Raw genomic sequence first — 22,163 nt, 5'->3', positions numbered from 1 at the left:
ATTTTAGATATTTGTTGTGTCCTGTCTTCACCGTGGGACAGTGGGAAACATAATCTCGATTCCTTTGCATATCTTATACATGTGAAGACATTGACAATAAAGCTGACTTTGACTTTGTCCTGTCCAGCACGGTGGCGGCAGAATGATGGTCTGGTTGCTGTGTTGTGCCAAACAATTTTGCTTTGCCACTTGATAATCAGATTTATTATAATTATTTATTTTTATTCTTATTTATTCATTTATTCGTTAATTTTGCTGCTCTGTGACGTCATCCCATCACTGTTGTTTCACATGTAGACAAAGTAAAGAAGAGAAAGTAGTAAAAGAGTAAAAGAAGTGGAACCAGCTCATAAAGCCATCCCACCGGCTGCGACTATGAAAGCGACTGAAACCACATAAACACACACTTCCATACCAACGAGGCTGGTGTATTTTAGTAGAAACTACTGTTTTGCTGCCCTTGGTAACCATGGTAACGAGCAACGCTGGCTAACACAACCCAATGAAAAAAGTTTGCTTTAGGCTAATGCAGGCGTTATGGTTGACTTACTTGTCGAAGACAAAGCTGCAGCTTCAGCACCCCTTTTGAAACCTTTCTTCGTGTAGAGATCCTTCCACCTGGAGAAGGCTAGCCCCAAGTTTTACCATTTGGCCTTTTTGTATCCTCTGGATTTCTTAGTGTTGGTAAAACGGCTCCCGTGCTGCTGCTGCATGTGCATGATCCTGCATTTTTATAAATAACAATTTAAGAGATTTATCATCTTGCCGGTAGTAAGCCTCTCGTTTATCTTCTCCTCCTGCACTGTGCGCTGCTAGCAGGGAAACGTGTAGCTGGTGCCATTTGTCCCTCGCCGCTGGCGGTATTTTTTATGATGGCAGACCATCATGGCGCTGCCCTACCAGTTACCCGTAATATGTATAAACAAATCTAAAATTCTTTGCTTATGAGAATTTGTCAGATCATTAGCGGAGGTCATGATACACCAATGACAGAACATACACGCAGACATGGATTCTGGCCAGTAAACAACAGAAAATGTTACACAATTTATAATAAGTTTTTAAAGTAAAATTATCATCCTTAAGATTTATTAACAATTAAAAATCTTTTTAATGTAAAGAACATATTGATAAAGACTTACTTTAAAGCTGTATTGTATAAAATACTATCATCATGCCATCTGATTGGCTGCTACAATCATGTGACCCAGAAGACAGAAGCAGCACACTGTGGATGGTTTTCATACAATTTTATTGCCTAAAACTCTCAGAAGTGAAAACAAATTGTTCGTTTCACCGTATTTAAAACTTATATGATCTAATAATATTATCGGCAGATATCAAAGTATTTAAAAGTATATTCTCAGCCTCACTGCGGCTCCGACCTCCATCAAATTGTCATGTCGCTGTTTTTGGACTCTGAACTTCATGAAGGCATCAGAGGATCCACCAGTTTGGCCCTGAACGCCACATCTCTGACAACCTGAGGCTTACGTAACCCCAACACGCCACGTCCCCAGAGACAAAAACAGCTCAAACACACAACACGAGCTCCTAATACTCTGTCGGCTTATAATCCCCAAACATGGAATATGATGGGTGGGGGTAATTGTGCGGTTCATATTGTGGATGAGGTGCAGCTATTGGTGGGTTGCTCAGTTGGCTGTGCTGTTTTTATTTTTTATGTAAGAGGATTTGTCCCAGCGTCGGCCCCTATGGTACAAGTTCTCTACAGGCTGTGGTTGGATCATCCATCGGGGGTGGGGGTTTGGGTTGGTTTAGTGAGGGAGATTAAACCAGTTAGTCATTTAAAAAATGCACCATAAGAACATTTTACAGAAGAGAGTGTTGTTTTGAAATGTTTGGTTTGTGATCAGAAGCTGTCAGTTCCTGCTGGGATGGACCTTCCCTCTGCAGAAGTTTTACTTACTGAAGGTTCAAAATAACCCAAAAACAGCCCAAACTGTTTAACACTAGAGCGGCCAGTTTGCATGTTTAATAACTTCAGATCAAATAATAAAGCCTTGCTCGTCCCTGAAATGATGTGAATTTTCATATTTATTATGTAAAGGTATGATTTTGTGTCGTTCTCATTTTATTTTCCCAACTCTCTGGATCAGACATGGAAGCATTCTGTAAAGGAGTTCTGTATTTTACATCGTACTGGACCTTGTAGGAATAAATGCCCACATTATCTTCAAGATGTGCCCTATCATCCAGACAGCTGGAAGGAGGTTTCTGCTGCAGCAGCCAGAGGAACTTGGAGTTTATGGATGGAAACAGCCAGCAAGGCAGGTGGAACAATGTGGACTTTAGCAGAATCCTCATAGGAGGCAGTAATGGCTACAGAGAAACTGGAAAGAACTGCCTAAATCTAGACATCTGCAGATGCTGCAAAGCCGTGTGCAGAGACGTGACCTGAGCTACTTCTAAATAGTTGTATTAGTTTCACAGTTAAGAGTGTAGATGGTGCTATAATATAAATGAAGCGACACCTGAAGACATCTCCAGCTGCTGTATCCCACACTGACGTGCCCACACAGCGTCTTCCAATCATAACTGTAGATTCAGTAAACACTTATTTCAGACCAGTTAGCCATGCTGTACTCCAGTAGCAGATGATGCTGCAGCAGAAACGCTCCTGTTACACCAGCAAGCGTCCAGTAAAATAGTTGCTCCACAACACGTCTTTCATCCATAAAAACCTGTTTAGGTGAAAGCTGTAGGGCTTTAAGAGGTTAATGCATGAAACATAAGACTTTGACCAGCTGACTCTGTGATTAAACCTAGCTTAAGCTAACTACCTAGCCAACCTTAGCCAGCTGACTCCAGTTCACTACTCCACTGTCTTCATTGATAAAACAACCATGAAGTCCAGGCAGTTGCAGACTGGATGCTCTGTCTACATTATTCCACGTCTTTCTGTTGTTCCCAGCTGGGTGTAACTGTGTTCACTTGTTTCAGCGCAGCACTGCAGCTAACAGCTGTCAGCTAACAGCTGCAGCTAACAGAGCAACTAGCTTGCATTAGTTGGGTGATTTAAATAAATCTGAGGGATGTGACTGCAGAGTGATGCTAAAATAATGACCTTCCAACCTCTGACTTCACCACAGATGAATTTATGGTTAAAGTTTTCTGACTGACTCTGCCGTGTCGTCATGATTTCTTCTTCTTGGCTCTGTTTGGTCACTGAAACGTTCACTGTCTGTTTCACCTTGTTTGTTTATTCCTGGAGTTTTCCATAATCCTTTTCCCACATGAGCTGAAAACATTAAACCTGTCCACGTATCTCTGGGTTTCTATCACCTGCTGGCAGATGTCCGTGATCACCAACCACATCATCTCTGCTAGATAGTCATGTTAGTTTTCTTCAGTTTGAGTGGCTGGACACCAGCCGGCAGACTGGACAGGGAATGTGATGGGAAAGGTCTGAACTTCCTAAAACGATGAGGTTTGGTGTTTCTGCAGGCCTGATGAGGCTGAGCCAGAGTTGGGCGTTTCTAGTGATGGACGTTGGGTCTTCTTCAGCGTTTTGTTGTGCAGGCAGGATGTTCTGCTGCAGGAGGACGAACATCAGAAGAGGGAATTAATTGGAATTTCTTGGATTTGCAGGTGAGTTCAAGATCCTGGAAAAATATGGAAAAAACTGGAATTATTAAGATGGCAAATTCTCACAGAACAGAATAAAGATCCAGTCCTCATCAACTGGAAGAGATTTTCTTTTCTCTTTCTTTTAAAGAAAGCCTTTTCTGGTTCCGAACCAGGTCCAGTCCTGGTACTGGACTAGTTTCAGAGGAACTTAACTGTGAGCTTTGAATCCTTCAGGTAGAAGAAAAGCTCAGCTCAAGGGACGGACCAGCGCTGTGTTGACACATAACAACTTAGCAAAGCAGCAGTTAGAACCCTTTATTGCACCTTCTTGTCTTCAGGTAATACACCTGGTTTTGACCCAAATTCACCCATTTGCATGATGCAGTTCTGTTGAAACGAGGGAAGACTCTAGGAAGCTAATAACAATGCTAATGCTAACTACTGTCCTGATGGAAAGGTACATATGTGGCCTTCAGGAAGCATTGTGAGTTTAGGTTTATTTAGTGCTAAAAATCAGATCATTTATCATTATTTAGTTCTGATCTTCATAATTTAACAAAGATTAAATGTGATGTTGGTGCTGTAACGTCATGTTCTGGAGGACATAGTTGACTGTTGCAGATTCTGTCTTATTCACTCAGAATTTCCACATTTACAGAATAAATTCAGACACATTCTCTGTTTCTAGAAGGAAGAGGGTAGAAAATGATGGAAACAGCTGCTTCATGGAGCTCCATCAGCCCTGAGCAGCAACATGTCAGGAGAGATCCTAAAACTGACAAACCTTCAATGTAATGAAGCAATGATGATCAGACTGGACTCTGAGATCTTTGTCTTCATATGTAGTTTATCTAAAGCTAAAAATCAACTATAAAACATTAGAATGTTTATTTACAACAGGCCTGGTGCATTGTTTTGGCTCATCCGGCAGTGTTTGATAGCTGGAAAGTCAGAATAAATAAAAAGTGGAAGTATAAATGTAAACCTCTGGCTCTCCAGTGTGTCGTTGTAGATGTTGAGCAGAAGATCAGCATCAAACTCTGATGTTCCAGACTAAGCCTTTGTTTCTGCTGCTGGAGGCTGTAGCCTGTAATCCCCTCCAACCATCCCCACCCCCTCCAGCTGCCTGCTGAAGGGGGCTGGTAACATAAACCATCACTGGACTGGGAAATAATGAATGGATGGATGGATGCTTCACCGTCGTCATCCTTTGACGCAAGATGGACTGTAGGATTTGCCCTTTGACGTGTGTGCGCGGGGTTTAGGCTTACAGCTGTGTCTGGTTGCAGATGTCGGAGTTAATGGGGATTTGTTGGGTGTTGATAAAAGAAACTGATGAAGAAACTCAGCTGATGATGATGGAGAGAAATCCTCACAGAGTGCCATGATTGGACATGAGGGCACAACAGACTGACGTCTGCGTCAGGAAACTGTAGAAAGAGCCTAAATCACGAAAAGACTTGATGCTTTAATTATGCTGCGGTCCAGGTTCTGGGGAGGATCCGTCCCTCCGTCGGACCTTTCCAGGTCCGGGTTCTGGGGAGGATCTGTCCCTCCGTCGGACCTTTCCAGGTCCGGGTTCTGGGGAGGATCTGTCCCTCCACTGGATCTGAAAAAATAAACTCAGGAATTTTACAGATTCCTCTATTCTCCCTCCTCAGGGAATTTCTAAATTTTATTTATCCTTTATGTCCTTTTCAGGTGTTTTTGGCCATTTTTCAAAAACATTTTATTTAGTGATCATTTTGGTTGTGTTGCTAGTGACATTAAATAACTTTTCTTTTTGAATTGTTTTTAAATGCATTGTTTTTGTCTCTCACGTGTCTTTTGTACATTCGTGAATAGATGAATTAATTATATATTAATGAATTTTGACCGTTGCCAAAAATTTTCACGTCCAGTGAGTGTATGTGTGAAATAATTTCCTTATCAACATCTAAATCAACATTTTGATAATCAGAAATTAATTCCCGTGCACGTATAAGTCACTCTTATCGCCCCCTGGTGGTCCCACGGCTCCATAATTTAACTTAAAGTACCAGGAGTTCATGTATCTGTCTAAAATGGGGAACCAGTTGAATCTGATGGAATCCAGTAAAAATTTCAGTTGTCACAATTTTCCTTCCAAATAAAATTCAGACATTAAAGAATAAATGGTTTTAAACTGCAGTGACAGGTTAAAATATGTAGTTTAATGGAAAACAATAGGGACAGATTTGACCACTAGGGTCACCAGAGGAAGTAACTGATACTACATATAAATACATACAACATCAAATTAATTTTGTTGGTAATCTTTGACAAATCCAAGACTCTAATAACCACCAAAGCCCCATCTTTGTAATATTTAATTTATAGAAAATATTTCATGTTTTGTAGTTGTTTTTTCACAAATAATAATAAATCGGGAATTTTAAGGGTTAAAATCCTTAAAATGATTGATGTCTCTTTTAATTGAGCGGAACAGAAGTTGTTTAAATGATTTATGAAAGAAAATCAGAAAGAATATTGATGTATGATAATATCTGTTTTTATGTGTGGGCACTTTTAGCCTAACATGTTAATGGGATCCTCAGGACAACGAAGTTGTACAAAAACAACCCAAATGTGGGACAAACTGATGTAATCAATATGAAAGAGAATATAATATTTCAGATTTGTATGATGCTTATCTCTGTGTGAGCTCCAAATCCTCTAATCCCACATCTGTGTCCATTGATGACTCTACTCATGGTAATCATTGATAAATTCCCTTTTTTCTCACAAAACCTTCCATGTTGTGAAGTCGTCATCAGGACAGACACCATGACTTTTTTTCTGATAAAAACAACCTGGAAAGTCTTCATTGGTTCCAACCACAGAGATAACATCTTCCACATAATTCCACGTAGTTAACGTCCAGAAGAGTCATGACTCATTCATGATGTTCCTGCTGTTAAACGTCAGGAAAGCAGAGAAGACGCAGCTGAACTTTCCCACGTGTTGGAAACTGACGGGTTCATGATGACGACTTAATTTGACCTGAACAGTTAAATTCTGAACGTAAGAAATAACAGCAGCAGAGATTCCCTGGAGGGATTTTTAATGCTAGAGGAAAAAGTTTCTGTTCGAAGGCTGACAGAAAATCAACACTGCTCATAAAGAGAGGAAATTCTCCTGCGAGCTGTTTGTATCCAACTGTGGAGCTTCAGGTTAATTTCTATCAGTTTGTGCGGCATAAATAAACCAGTCGGTCAGCAGGTGGAGCCGTTGGTCATAAAAAAAAACAGATTGCTGTTTGTTTTCAGTGTACGTGAAGCAACGGATCTTTTTATATTTAAAAGTTCTTTAACTGAACAAAACCGTTTGAGAAAAGACTGAATGTACAGGAGGGGGAGGGGCTTATCCTGACCGTCAGGTTTACATAAAATACTGTAAAAAGAAATTAAAGCAACTGTTGCTCGTGTTTACTATGGATTAAGAAAACTGATTCAAAAGTCAGAATTTTCCTTCACAGCATCAGTTTCTGATCTTCCCAGACAAGTTTTATTTTAACAATTTACAAATTTGTTAGTTTTTTTAATATTGAACTGAATAAAAGAAAAATATATTTTTTCATTTTATCTTTTGTCTATTTGATCTTTTGTTTTATTTTCTTTTTCTTTTATCTTTTGGTTTTCTTGCTTTCTTATTTAATCTTATTGTCTTAATTTTCATTTTATTTTATATTTTATCTTCTTTTATTTTGTTTAATCTTTATCTTTTTATTTCATTATCCTTTAAAGTTTTACTTTGATTTTCTTGTTCTGTTCATTTTTGATGACATAATTCCTGTAATTCTTCTAATGAAAGTAACAGAAGGTTTTCCGTGATGTTAGAAAGTGACACTACGAGCTCTGAAAGAGGAAATGTTGTAGTCGGAGTGTCATTCAGAGTGAGTGTGATGGCGGCTGATGTGTCCAAACATCTGATGCTGACGGATCAGAAACCAGCTGGCTGGTCTTAATCTGATCGAACGGACCAATCAGATGCTGCAAGCCCTGTGTTGTGATGCTGGCTTCCAACTGAGTCCCAGTCTGACAGGAAAATAATTGATCTCCATGCATTTAGTAATGCATGATGGATTACAGTTGGAGCAACGAGGACTTGGACACGACGACGTGCACATGTGCTGCATGTGATGCCCTTGACACACACAGTGAACTGTAATATCACAGATGTTCACATGAAAGATGATTAAAAAGATGTGGTTTAACAGGGAAAATCTGATACCAGCACAAGCATTTCCTGCCAAGAAACTTCTGTTTTTAGTTGTTTTTTGTTTGTTTGTTTTTTGTTTTGTTTTTTGGACATTAAGGTGGTGCAGACTTATAAATATCTGGGTGTCCAACTGGATCATATGCTGGACTGGTCGGTGCAGATGCAGGATAGAAGAAAGGACAGAGCAGACTCTGGACTCTCAGGAAGCTGAAGCCATTTGAAGTCTGCAGTGAAATGCTGACCCTCTTCTATCAGCAGTCTCCAGTGCTGTGTTTTATGCTGCTGTGTTCTGGGGAACTGCATGACGGCCAGAGAGGGGAAACGGCTCCACAAACTGGTCAGGAAGGGTGTCAGTGATCGGGAGGGGGCGGAGTCTGTCGGAGGACTGGTGGAGATGTGTATTAGGAGCAGGCTGGAGGCCATCCTCAGGACCAGTCGTCCCCCCTGCATGACGCCGTGGTCGCCCAGAGAAGCAGCCGCAATGAGCGAGCATACGCTGCAGTACCAAGAGACTCAGGAGGTCCTTCATCCCGGCCGCATCAGACTCCACAATAAACCATGTTAATGTGCACTTCATTACCACTGATAGAAATTGTTTTATTTACTGTTGTCACGTTGTGGTTTTGTATGGTAGTGAGAGGCCTTGATTATGGCAAACACTGTATGCTGCTGGACACCTGAGGTTCTCCAGCTGGGGATGAATAAATTATTTCTTATCTTAGAAATTCTAAAGATTCTCATAGGATGAAGTTATTTTATAAGGTCAGTGCACCAACTCTGACCAGCTTTATGAGGACGTTTGTGCAACCTCTGACCATTAACTAAGTTTTTTTCTTTTAGTTCATTCTTAAAACAGAAAAAGGAAAACACATAAACGTTAATCACAAAACAAGAATGAAAAGCAGCAGAAAAAAAATCTCTAAAACAGACCGTTTATATTAGTTCGAATACATATGAAAAATTTAAAACAAACATTTAAGAAAAACTGAACAAGAAACAAACACCTGATCATGTCCTCCACCTCATCAGTGAGAATTAATCCCACACCATACTGCTCGTACTGTAGAAAACTACCATTAGCGTCCCCATAAGACAAGAGTCCCCACAATGTAGGTAAGATCTAGGGTCCCCACAATGTCCTTGCTGTGTTGGTGAGAAGAGCTGAATTATTTAGACTTAATCTGATTTACCTAAAGTGACTCCAACAAACCTGAAGTGATCAGTTTTCAGAAGGATGAGCAGGAATTGCTGAGTTCTGTAATTGTGGTGGAATTAGCTACTTTCCTCTGTGCAGTGCATCATCCGTTAGGATCTGCTGCTTTTCTCTGCACGGGTTCTTATGATTCTGCTTGTAGGATTTCAGTTAATGAAACATTTGGGTTTTAGTTTTTCTGGTTGTGTTTCTCCATTTGTTCAGATAACTGAAAACAGATCAGAAAGGGTTGATCTTTAGTTTCCATGTGAAACTACAGAAGAAGGTGGTTCTACATTATTAAGAGTCTGAGAAAAAGGATCTGCCTAGTTGTTCAATAAAATCCAGATTATAATATAATCTAATATTTGATCATTAAAGATTTGTATTTGCTGTACTTCACATTGATTATTTAGCAGAAATTTAAAACAAGATTCAGAATAATTTGGGACACATGCATGTAAGTTAACTAGGAAAACAACATGTATTCAAGTTTAGATGCTGCATATTGTCAGAACAATATCTGCCATTTGTTTTGGGATAATAAAAATTGTATCCATTTCTTAAATATTAAAACTTTTTCTCATAATCTCTAACCCCTAAAACTCCAAGAGGTGGTGTGTATCTCTGTGGGGTAAATGTGATGGATATTTTACCCTTTAGCTGATCTAAGGAAGTTTTACAGCATTTCTATCCCATCCAGGAGGTTTGCAATCCAGCCACTAAATGTAGTTTTATTCAGAGACTCTATCCATGATAACAGCATTATTTATCACATTTCACCATAAAAACATCACCATCACTACTATGTTGCTAAGAGACCTCTACTTAGACCTGGACATGATGATGAAGCCACTTCCTGTCAGACTTTCCACCAATCAGAGAGCTTAGATTGACGGTAACGTCCAATCAGGAGCAGCCAAAGATCAACCAGTGAGCAGAAAGTTCTATGTGTGTGTGAAAAGAAAAAAAATAATGCTCCTCTATGGCTGGAATAAAGCCAAGAAGACGTTTCTGATGCACGGTGGCGCCACAAAGCAGCTGAGCTGGAGTTGGTTTAGTGAGGATAGCAGGTAAATAGTAGCAGGAATAACTGGAAATGAGGAAAAAGTGGAAACATGGAAATAGTTTCTGTTGTGTGTTTGTTTCAATAACAATATTTTTTCTCCTGAAAGCCAAGACTTGAGAGAACGATGAGATGAGAAAAGGTTTGGTCACTGTTGGTCTGTGTGTTATTTCTACAAAGTTCTGTTAGTAATAAATTCTGCTTTCTTCTTCTGGTCGACCTTTATGCTGCTAAATCTATTCATACATTCATTTTACATCATTTTACCTCCCAGTCTGACAGCTGAGGCTGGAAACATCATGTCTGATGCTGACTGGGATTAAAAGCTCCAGCTTCTACAGGATATGTTATAAATATATATCATAAAAACATAAAATATTTTGGAGCTTTAAGGGTTAAAGTGAGTATATTTGGGTTTTAGAGGACTTGGTTTGAGTAAAAATGCAGATATTTTCAATTTTTACCTCCTGTGACTCTTCAGCAACTCGTTGTCACCATCCAGGAACATCAGTGATTAAAGAAATAAAAACAAAACAACAGAGCTTCCTCCTCGTCCTCATCCTCACACCAGGGTACTCCTCTTCTCCCTCTCCCTTTCTGCCCGTTCCCGGTTCAGGTCCGGGGTCGCCGGTTCGCCGTGGCCCGCCGTGTTGTTGGGCTCATAACGGCCCGAGGCGGGTGAGTTCTGCATGACCACCAGGCGGATGGGCGACTGGCTAGGTGGCGCCGGCGTGTTGTCGGGGGCGTACTCCTTGGTGGGGTCTTTGCCACGGCAGTCGTACAGGATGCAGGAAATGAGGAAGACCAGGAGCAGAATGACATAGCTGGCCACCAGGATGATGAGGTTGAGGGTGACGGGGTCAATCTCCAGGTAGAACTCCATAAAACCCATGATGCCGCTTCATATCTCGCCCGGATCCAGAGAGGAGGATGAATGAATGAGAGAGGTGATGGAGGACAGAGGAGCAGCGGCAGAAAAAGTAACAGATGAGTGGCGGACAGCTGGCCTGAATGAGAGAAAGAGCAAAAGACAGAAGAGGACACATCGGATGATGAAATGAAATGGATCAGCGAGGGAGGAGGGGCCGGAGTGGAGATGAGGCTTTGTGCTTTACAGGACATTAATCCTCGCTGCTCCTCAACCTTGAATTTCAGCAGCCAATGAATAAAGCTGCTCAGTTTTAATAACTTAAGCCACCATTTTGATTTTGCCATCTACAGTACGGTGACAAATTCTACTCAGCAAAATGGACGGCTTCATCACCCACCTGTCAGCTTGCCACCAGCGTCACTGCCGGGATTTGAGGAGTCATGTAATGTGTATTGAACAAGGTCTTTATTATGTCACCAGAGATTAGTTTTACATCTGAAAATAAATTACATTAAAAGCAAAAGAGGCCCGAGAACTGGCCGAGGTCCAGCTTAGGGCACGCAGCTTCTAAAATACCAGGTCCAGCTTTCAACATGCAGCTTCTAAAATACCAGGTCCAGCTTAGGACACACAGCTTCCAAAATACCAGGTCCAGCTTAGAACATGCAGCTTCTAAAATACCAGGTCCAGCTTAGAACATGCAGCTTCTAAAATACCAGGTCCAGCTTTCAACATGCAGCTTCTAAAATACCAGGTCCAGCTTAGGACACACAGCTTCCAAAATACCAGGTCCAGCTTAGAACATGCAGCTTCTAAAATACCAGGTCCAGCTTAGAACATGCAGCTTCTAAAATACCAGGTCCAGCTTAGAACATGCAGTTTCTAAAACATCAGGTCCAGCTTAGGACACGCAGCTTCTAAAATACCAGGTCCAGCTTAGAACACGCAGCTTCTAAAATACCAGGTCCAGCTTTCAACATGCAGCTTCTAAAATACCAGGTCCAGCTTAGAACATGTAGCTTCTAAAATACCAGGTCCAGCTTAGAACACGCAGCTTCTAAAATACCAGGTCCAGCTTAGGACACACAGCTTCTAAAATACCAGGTCCAGCTTTCAACATGCAGCTTCTAAAATACCAGGTCCAGCTTAGAACACGCAGCTTCTAAAATACCAGGTCCAGCTTAGGACACACAGCTTCTAAAATACCAGGTCCTGCTGTCAACATGCAGCTTCTAAAATACCAGGTCCAACTTAGAACACGCAGCTTCTAAAATACGAGGTCCAGCTTAGGACACGAAGCTTCTAAAACATCAGGTCCAGCTCAGGACACACAGCTTCAAAAATACCAGGTCCAGCTTAAGACACGCAGCTTCTAAAACATCAGGTCCAGCTTAGAACATGCAGCTTCTAAAATACCAGGTCCAGCTTAGAACATGCAGCTTCTAAAATACCAGGTCCAGCTTAGAACACGCAGCTTCTAAAATACCAGGTCCAGCTTAGGACACGCAGCTTCTAAAATACCAGGTCCAGCTTTCAACATGTAGCTTCTAAAATACCAGGTCCAGCTTAGAACATGTAGCTTCTAAAATACCAGGTCCAGCTTAGGACACGAAGCTTCTAAAATACCAGGTCCAGCTTAGAACATGCAGCTTCTAAAATACCAGGTCCAGCTTAGGACACACAGCTTCTAAAACATCAGGTCCAGCTTAGGACACGCAGCTTCTAAAATACCAGGTCCAGCTTAGAACATGCAGCTTCTAAAACATCAGGTCCAGCTTAGGACACGCAGCTTCTAAAATACCAGGTCCAGCTTAGAACATGCAGCTTCAAAAATACCAGGTCCAGCTTAGAACACACAGCTTCTAAAATACCAGGTCCAGCTTAAGACACACAACTTCTAAAATACCAGGTCCAGCGTAGAACACGCAGCTTCTAAAATACCAGGTCCAGCTTAGAACACGCAGCTTCTAAAATACCAGGTCCAGCTTAGAACACACAACTTCTAAAATACCAGGTCCAGCTTAAGACACACAACTTCTAAAATACGAGGTCCAGTTTAGAACATGCAGCTTCTAAAATACCAGGTCCTCCTTAGAACATGCAGCTTCAAAAATACCAGGTCCAGCTTAGGACACGCAGCTTCTAAAATACCAGGTCCAGCTTAGAACACACAACTTCTAAAATACCAGGTCCAGCTTTCAACATGCAGCTTCTAAAATACCAGGTCCAGCTTAGAACATGCAGCTTCTAAAATACCAGGTCCAGCTTAAGACACACAACTTCTAAAATACCAGGTCCAGCTTAGAACATGCAGCTTCTAAAATACCAGGTCCAGCTTAGAACATGCAGCTTCTAAAATACCAGGTCCAGCTTAAGACACACAACTTCTAAAATACCAGGTCCAGCTTAGAACATGCAGCTTCTAAAATACCAGGTCCAGCTTAGGACACGCAGCTTCTAAAATACGAGGTCCAGTTTAAGACACACAACTTCTAAAATACCAGGTCCAGCGTAGAACACACAGCTTCTAAAATACCAGGTCCAGCTTAGAACATGCAGCTTCTAAAATACCAGGTCCAGCTTAGAACATGTAGCTTCTAAAATACCAGGTCCAGCTTAGGGCACGCAGCTTCTAAAATACCAGGTCCAGCTTTCAACATGCAGCTTCTAAAATACCAGGTCCAGCTTAGGACACACAGCTTCCAAAATACCAGGTCCAGCTTAGAACATGCAGCTTCTAAAATACCAGGTCCAGCTTAGAACATGCAGCTTCTAAAGTACCAGGTCCAGCTTAGAACATGTAGCTTCTAAAATACCAGGTCCAGCTTTCAACATGCAGCTTCTAAAATACCAGGTCCAGCTTAAGACACAAAACTTCTAAAATACCAGGTCCAGCTTAGAACATGCAGCTTCTAAAATACCAGGTCCAGCTTAGAACATGCAGCTTCAAAAATACCAGGTCCAGCTTAGGACACGCAGCTTCTAAAATACCAGGTCCAGCTTAGAACACACAGCTTCTAAAATACCAGGTCCAGCTTAGAACATGCAGCTTCTAAAATACCAGGTCCAGCTTAGAACATGCAGCTTCTAAAATACCAGGTCCAGCTTAAGACACACAACTTCTAAAATACCAGGTCCAGGTTAGAACATGCAGCTTCTAAAATACCAGGTCCAGCTTAGGACACGCAGCTTCTAAAATACCAGGTCCAGTTTAAGACACACAACTTCTAAAATACCAGGTCCAGCGTAGAACACGCAGCTTCTAAAATACCAGGTCCAGCTTAGAACATGCAGCTTCTAAAATACCAGGTCCAGCTTAGGACACGCAGCTTCTAAAATACCAGGTCCAGTTTAAGACACACAACTTCTAAAATACCAGGTCCAGCTTAGAACATGCAGCTTCTAAAATACCAGGTCCAGCTTAGAACTTGTAGCTTCTAAAATACCAGGTCCAGCTTAGGACACAGAGCTTCTAAAATACCAGGTCCAGCGTAGAACACGCAGCTTCTAAAATACCAGGTCCAGCTTAGGACACGCAGCTTCTAAAATACCAGGTCCAGCGTAGAACACGCAGCTTCTAAAATACCAGGTCCAGCTTAGGACACGCAGCTTCTAAAATACCAGGTCCAGTTTAGAACATGCAGCTTCTAAAATACCAGGTCCAGCTTAGAACATGCAGCTTCTAAAATACCAGGTCCAGGTTTCTTGTCATCAGGTTGGAAACTATGTTGTAGGAGATTTTAAAATCTGGGTCAGCATCCTTAACTTGGAGGCCATCCTGCATCTGTTGGAGTTCAGATGTGGTGGATTAAGTCTTGCCAAGAATCGGGCTAATTCCTTGCAGCCTTGCAGTGGTTCTCCGTCTGTAGAGGTTTATTTTCTGCTTAATGGACGGAGAAAATTAGATGACAGATGGGACAAAAAAGCTGAATGAAAGAAAAAAAGAAAACTTGACATATAGTCAGCTGACAGAAGAAAAACTGGGACAAACTAAAGTCAAGCAACATCTGACTGACAGCTGCAGACGAACCTTCAGCTACAACAAAAAAAAAGCAAATATTTACTCTGACTAATAGTTTACAGCCAATAGATACATTAGAACACGGGCTGTGATGATGACCTGGTTCTCTAAGGGTTAAACATGTTTAGAGGATATCTAGTTTTTCTCCAAACATGAGGATCAGCCACCCCATAATATTTTACTGTTATACACCTGTATTCCCATCCCCGTAAGACAGCACTGACAAGCATACCTGAGTTCCCTGCTTCACCACCGGAGGGCAAGACTCTGCACCCAGTCTGGGCCAGGTACTGTATGAAACACACCCAGACAGAGGTGGTAAATGTGTGTGTGTGTGTGTGTGTGTGTGTGTGTGTGCTATGTCTGCTCAGCCACACAGACAAGCAGTTCATTCATGAATCATGGCGGCAGTGTGGATGAAGGGGTTTGGTGGAAGCGATGAAACGATATTTGGACATATTTTAACTATAATCCATCATGATTCCACTGGCAGACCAGGTCATGTTGAGCATGTGTTCCTCATCCTTTGCTCATATTTTGGGCATGTGTGTGTTATATATATATATAAGGTTCTGGGTCTGGATCTGGACCGCGGTTCGCTTGTTAGGGACCTCTGATGTAGACTGCATGCTAGTTTTATAGGGCGGGGGAGCCTGGGAATGTTTGTTCCTCCAAAGAGAGGGGGTGGTAGAAAAAGTGTGAGAACCACGGGTTTAGTATGAAAAAAGCATCATAAATAATAATCTGATTGATTCATGAAGCAGATCATGTTTAGGCAAGGCAGTTTATTTGTATAGCACATTTCATGTACAGGACCATTCAAAGTGCTTTACATAAAACAAAGACATTACAGATATTTAGAATAGTAAAAGGCATCAAAACATAATCACAATAAAATAATAAATTACATTAAAATGATTAAAAGCAAGATAAGTTAAAAAAGTTACCGTGCAGATTTCATGCATAGGCGCATGAGAAAAGAAATGTTTTTAACCTGGATGTAAAAATGTCTACATTTGGGGAAAGTTTAATCTCCACTGGCAGTTTGTTCCATTTGTTTGCAGCATAACAGCTAAATGCTGCTTCTCCATGTTTAGTCTGGACTCTGGTTTGGTCTCTGGTTTGGACTCTGGTTTGGACTCTGGTTTGGACTAGTTGACCAGAGTCTTTGGATCTAAGAGCTCTGCTAGGTTTATATTCTCTGAACATGTCACAGATGTATTCTGGGCCTAAACCATTCTGGGATTTGTAAACAATCAGAAGGGTTTAAAATCTATTCTGTGACTGACTGGAAGCCAGTGTAAAGATTTCAAAACTGGTGTGATGTGTTCAGATCTCTTAGTCCTGGTTAAAACTCTAGCAGCAGCGTTCTGGATGAGCTGCAGATGTTTAATGCTCTTTTTAGGGAGTCCTGTTAAAAGACCATTACAGTAATCCAGCCTACTGGAGATGGATGAGTTTCTCTTGGTCTTTCTGGGAGACTAAACTTTTAATTCTGTTGATGTTTCTGAGCTGGTAAAAAGCTTCTTAGTGAAGCTTTGATATGGCTGCTGAAAGTCAGATCTGAGTCTATCAACACTCCCAGGTTCCAAACTTGGTCGGTGATTTTAAGAGCCCGAGTCTCCAGGTGTTTGCCAATGCTGACCCTCTTTGCTACCAAACAGAATAATCTCAGTTTTGTCTTCATTTAATTGTAGGAAATTCTCCTTCATCCAGGTGTTTATTTGCTCCAGACACTGACACAATAAGTCTATTGGACTGCAGTCATCTGGTGACAGAGACACATAAAGTTGTGTATCATCTGCATAACTTTGATAATTAATGCTATAGTTCTGTAATATTTTACCCAAAGGGAGCATATACAAGTTGAACAGAAGAGGTCCAAGGACTGACCCCTGGGGGACTCCACAAGTCATGGCCACTCGCTCGGATTCATAGCTGCCGATCGTAACAAAATAACCCCGGCCTTCTAAACAGGACCTGAACCAGTTAAGGACCACTCCAGAAAGTCCAACCCAGTTTTCCAGCCTGTGCAACAGGATTCTGTGATCTACAGTATCAAACGCAGCACTGAGATCCAACAGAACCAGGACTGATACTGGACCAGAACCAGGACTGATACTTGACCAGAATCGGTATTCAACCTAATGTCATTTAACACTTTGACCAGAGCTGTTTCAGGGCTGTGATGAGGTCGGAAGCCGGACTGAAATTTATCAAGATTTCCACTTTCATTTAAAAAGTCATGAAGCTGGTGAAATACAACTTTCTCAATAATCTTGGAAATAAAAGAGGTTAGAGACGGTCTATAGTTGTTCATTATAGAGGCGTCTAGAGTCCTTTTCTTTAGGAGGCTTAATAGCAGCCATCTTTAGTGACTTGGGAAAAATGCCTGATGCCAGTGAGCTGTTAACTATCAGTAGGAGACCACTTTCTACTGAGGTAAAAACTGGTTTTAAAAAGTCTGATGGTATCATGTCCAGAGTGCATGTTGTTGATTTCAAATGCCAAACTGTTTCTTGTAGGACTTTTAAATTCACCATTTTAAATTGTGACATGACATCAGAATTATTTCCGGGTTTTAGACACAGACTAATTTTCTTGTTTGACTGTGTGGAATTAATATTTTGCCTAATTGTTTTAATTTTTTGGCTAAAAAAGTTTGCATATTGGTTGCATTTCTCAGTGGAAAGGAGCTCTGGGCTTATCTGTTTAGGAGGATTAGTAAGTTTTTCAATCATAGCAAACAGAGAATTGTTGACATTCCTGTTAATCATCCTGGACCTCCTCATGACGGACAAACCCTACCAGTCTGGATCTGATGAATTCACCCAGCTCCCCGCCACCCTGCAGGGTCCAAGTCCTGGACTCCTGTTGGGGAGTATTGTGTTGAGCTGAAGGGAGTGACGTCCTCTCTGCGTTAAGCTGCCTTCAGTCTTCTTATCGCAGCCCTTTCAGAGCGGCGTGACGTCCAAGTGGAGGAACGACAGCAGAGCTCCGTGGCCGTCGGAACCAAGCTGCCATTCTCTTCCAACACAATGTGAACTTCCTGCGTTGAGGCGGCACAGCTGAGCTGGCTTCTTATCTGTCACAGCACCCACCGCGAACGGGGAGCCTCCAGCACAGCCTATTATTCCAACAAGCCTCTAAATCCTTCAGCACGTCAGCAAATGAAAGACCCACACACAGAGAAAAGGTCTGTGGGGGGGGGAGTGGATTCTTGACGGATGAGGGGAAGTGCCTCTCCCTGCTTAATGGGGCCGTTTGGGGCCGTTTGGGGCCTCTGTGCCATTGTTGTCCCGGTCGGTTGTCTTTAGAGTTGAAGCCAGCTTCTATCGCAGGATCTTTCCCACCACTCCATCCTGCGACCACCACTGTTCAACTAAACACAGCAAAACTACAACAAACCTGCTTCTGCTTCAGCCAGCTCTCAGCTTCATTTCTAACTATGGTCCTGTTTCTCCTGTTTATGGTCCTGACTAGCTTGCAGCTGAAGTTGTCTCCTGACAGCGTTTCGTCATATTTCAGGAATCCTCTCTGGTGAGCGACATGCTGCTACCAGCTCAGACTTCCAGTAACATCGTCTGGGTACCACCGTCCATCCACAGGAAGGATATGAAGACTTAACCTCTGCAGCCTCATAACATCCAAAGTTCAAAATCATTTCCAGGCCTCGAAGCTTCAGAGCCTCTGTTTCCCAATCCAAACAAAGATGGCAGCCCCAGATAAAAAAAGCAAAACATATGGACTCATCCCATTGAGAAGGGTTTAAAAAACATCTCTAACCACCGAACTGCAGAAATAAAGAGGAAATGTCATAAAATAGATTCAAGTTTGATTAAAGAATCATTCATCGTCCACTTTAATAGGTTCAGCTTCCTTTTAACACCAATATCTAATCAGCCAATCACATGGCAGCATCTCAGCACATTTAGTCTTCTTTTGTTTGTTCTTTTAGGATTATGATCTTTTATAGGTTTTTTATTGTATGTTGCATGATTGTTTTAATGATTGCTGTCTGGAATGGACTTTGAACGTGGCATGGTTGTTGGTCTGAGTATTTACTGGGATTTCCACCAACAACCATCTCCAGGGTTTCCAGAGATGGTCTGAAGAAGAGAAAATATCCAGAGCAGCAGTTGTCTGGACCAGGATGCAGCAGAAGACACACCGGGTTCCTCCTGCCAGCTAAGAACAGGAAACTGAGGCTACAATTCACACACACTCACCAACACTGGACAATAGAAGATGGAGAAACGTTGCTGGTCTGATGAGTCTCCATTTCAGCTCCACATTCAGATGCTCGGCTCAGAATCTGCTGGAAACATCATGAAAACATGGATCCATCCTGCCTTGGATCAACGCTTCAGGCTGTTGCTGGTGTGATGGCCTGGTTTAACCACTTCCTCACCACCTCAACCAGCCTTTCCATCAAATGATCTTTTCAACGTTGAATCTTTCACATCAACGTTCCTCTTCACCCTCTCAGTGTTAACCACGCCCACTCCAAGTTTCCAACCAATTGTATAATTGTTTTTGGACGCCAGAAAAAAAAATTCTGCTGATGTGTCGAGAACAAGCTGAATCTGAGGAACCCAGACTGCTTCACATTACAGAGCAAAAGGCCAACCACTACGTCCAAACCGCCACAACACTAACATATGTCTTCAGTTTTCTTATATTTTATCAACTTTTTTGGTTTGAGCTCAACTATTTATGTTAAATCTGCAGTTAAATTCCTGAAAACCAGTCAGTAAATCCCACTGCGTTTCCCTCAGTGATGGACATAAAACCCAGAGAACATTCTGTGCAGCTTTAATTAAAGCTTTTTATTACTTTAAGAAGGAGGAAGAACTCCTGCAAAGCCTGTACGTCTGAGGGTCACATCAGTCTGAAATAGCTCCGACTCTGCAGCAGGAAACGGAACTAATGAGCCGAGCGGCCTGCGGCAGCTCTGACTGACGCCATCGTCGACTTCCAGCCTCATTACGGATCCACCGAGCTGTCAGCAGCAGCTGCAATGTCTGCTGACGGGTAGTTAACTTCACCTCGGCAGATAGCAGCACTCTGCCCGCTCTCTGGCTCTAATGAGCTCCCTCAGTACCTATTTATAGCAGGAAGCATAAAAACTGTCCAGTTCCACTTCAGCTCATCAGTCGAGTCTTCTGTGGACGAACTTCAGCTTCCTAACAGGCGAGTTACTGAGCTGTTATCAGATCCAGTTTCTCCCTAACCACGTTCACATGGACAATATCTCATCTATCCGACTGAAATCGATCTGGTCGGAGGTTCCAGCTGACATGTTTACAATTATTCGATCGGATTAAAGTTCATGTATCATCCATGTAAACACAGCCAGTAATTTAGCTCTCTCATAAAAAAAGAACGTCCTCTTATAAGGATTTAGATATTAGGACATGAAAAACATCAACTGGGCCTCAGCAGGTCTAAAAAAAACCTCAATTTTAGGTGAGAGTGATCAATCCAAAATATATTTAGTCCAACTGACTACAAACTAACCTCAGCCTCCCTGCAGGACACTTTCACCCTGACGGATCAATCCAGAGGTTTGGTGTCAGGTTCGGGTCTGGAGTTGTTTTCGTTTCTCCCTCAGCTGACCTCGACTCCTCTTTGATGACAGGACAGTCTCACGCCTGCTGGGGAATTGGTTCAAAGTTGTGGTAAAGGGTGTGTTGCCACAGAAAGGCCTTCCTGTTCTCCGGCTGATCCCTTTTCATGCTGCCGACTCCCTGTCTCTTCGTGTGGCAGGCCCTTTCCGGTTCAGAGTCTGGGGTGTGTTTAGCAGGAGGAGGGAAGGGGGGTGTTACACCTCTGCTCCTTCGGCTGGTCCCTGTGCTACAGGAAGGGAAGGGAGGTTCGGGATTTCCCCTCCTCACACTGCCTGAGATGGATGAATCTGAGGGAGCAACAATCGGCTTTGAGCCAACTTTCATGGCTGGTACGTGCTCTACAGAGATGCTCCAGGATCAGAAAAGCAGTGATGGGGAGATAGAAGAGAGCTCTTTTCAAACTGGGAAGGTTTGTCCCAGCCACCTGCTTTCAGCCCCAAGCCCAGTACGATACTGGAATGAAAGGTGACTGAGGTGAGCCAATGGGAGTGTAGAAGTACTGGAAATAAAAAGCACTGGAAACAACCAACTTTCAGGGGACATCTACATCCACAGCACAACGTCAGCTTTTATACCTTTATTTTACCTGGTAAATTGTCTGAGAAGCAAATTTCATTTGCAAACATGACCTGAATACCCCTCGTGTCCCCTCGTGTCCCCTTCATGTCCCCTCGTGTCCCCTCATGTCCCCTCATTTCCCCTCATGACCCCTCGTGTCCCCTCATGTCCCCTCATGACCCCTCGTGTCCCCTCATGTCCCCTCGTGTCCCCTCATGTCCCCTCATGACCCCTCGTGTCCCCTTCATGTCCCCTCGTGTCCCCTCGTGTCCCCTTCATGTCCCCTCGTGTCCCCTCATGTCCCCTCGTGTCCCCTCGTGTCCCCTTCATGTCCCCTCGTGTCCCCTCATGTCCCCTCGTGTCCCCTTCATGTCCCCTCGTGTCCCCTCATGTCCCCTCGTGTCCCTTCATGTCCCCTCATGACCCCTCGTGTCCCCTCCTGTCCCCTTCATGTCCCCTTCATGACCCCTCGTGTCCCCTCGTGTCCCCTCGTGTCCCCTTCATGTCCCCTTCATGTCCCCTCGTGTCCCCTTCATGTCCCCTCGTGTCCCCTCATGTCCCCTCGTGTCCCTTCATGTCCCCTCATGTCCCCTCGTGTCCCTTCATGTCCCCTCGTGTCCCCTTCATGTCCCCTCATGTCCCCTCGTGTCCCCTCATGTCCCCTCGTGTCCCTTCATGTCCCCTCATGTCCCCTCGTGTCCCTTCATGTCCCCTCGTGTCCCCTCGTGTCCCCTCATGTCTGACCTGATGTCTTTTACTTTACATGGTTCTTCTTTCCCTTTTTCTTTCATTTATTCTGCTTCAATATTAAACCATTTTTGGCCAAAGTTGCTGTTATAGAGTAAAAGTAAATATAAATAATTAATACTATTATAATAATAGTTATAGTTATAGTTATAATAATTATAGTTCTCTTAATAATCATTTCTCGGCATATAATTTTTTTTTTTTTTTATCTAGCCTTTATTTTACCAGGAAGTCCCTTGAGATAAAGT

The 22,163-nt window shown here is 42.5% G+C and overlaps 1 protein-coding gene across 1 annotated transcript; it reads right to left on the bottom strand.

The window, feature by feature from the left end:
• Positions 1–588: 588 nt before the first annotated feature.
• On the bottom strand, positions 589–20,765 carry si:ch73-256g18.2 (small integral membrane protein 36). Its single transcript, XM_041974901.1, has 3 exons — positions 20,501–20,765; positions 10,553–11,095; positions 589–3,626 (listed from the first exon to the last, which is right to left on the bottom strand). Exon 2 carries the CDS (start codon positions 10,978–10,980, stop codon positions 10,651–10,653), a length of 330 nt encoding a protein of 109 aa, XP_041830835.1. The 5' UTR covers positions 10,981–11,095; positions 20,501–20,765; the 3' UTR covers positions 589–3,626; positions 10,553–10,650.
• Positions 20,766–22,163: the final 1,398 nt, after the last annotated feature.

Source organism: Melanotaenia boesemani, chromosome 21 (genome assembly GCF_017639745.1).
Source record: "Melanotaenia boesemani isolate fMelBoe1 chromosome 21, fMelBoe1.pri, whole genome shotgun sequence".
Classification (NCBI taxonomy): Eukaryota; Metazoa; Chordata; class Actinopteri; order Atheriniformes; family Melanotaeniidae; genus Melanotaenia; species Melanotaenia boesemani.
This window is presented reverse-complemented; position numbering and strand designations above follow the sequence as displayed.

Bases quoted from the DNA above. Each gene is read 5' to 3' on its own strand.
- si:ch73-256g18.2 (XM_041974901.1), bottom strand. From the start codon at position 10,980: ATGGGTTTTATGGAGTTCTACCTGGAGATTGACCCCGTCACCCTCAAC.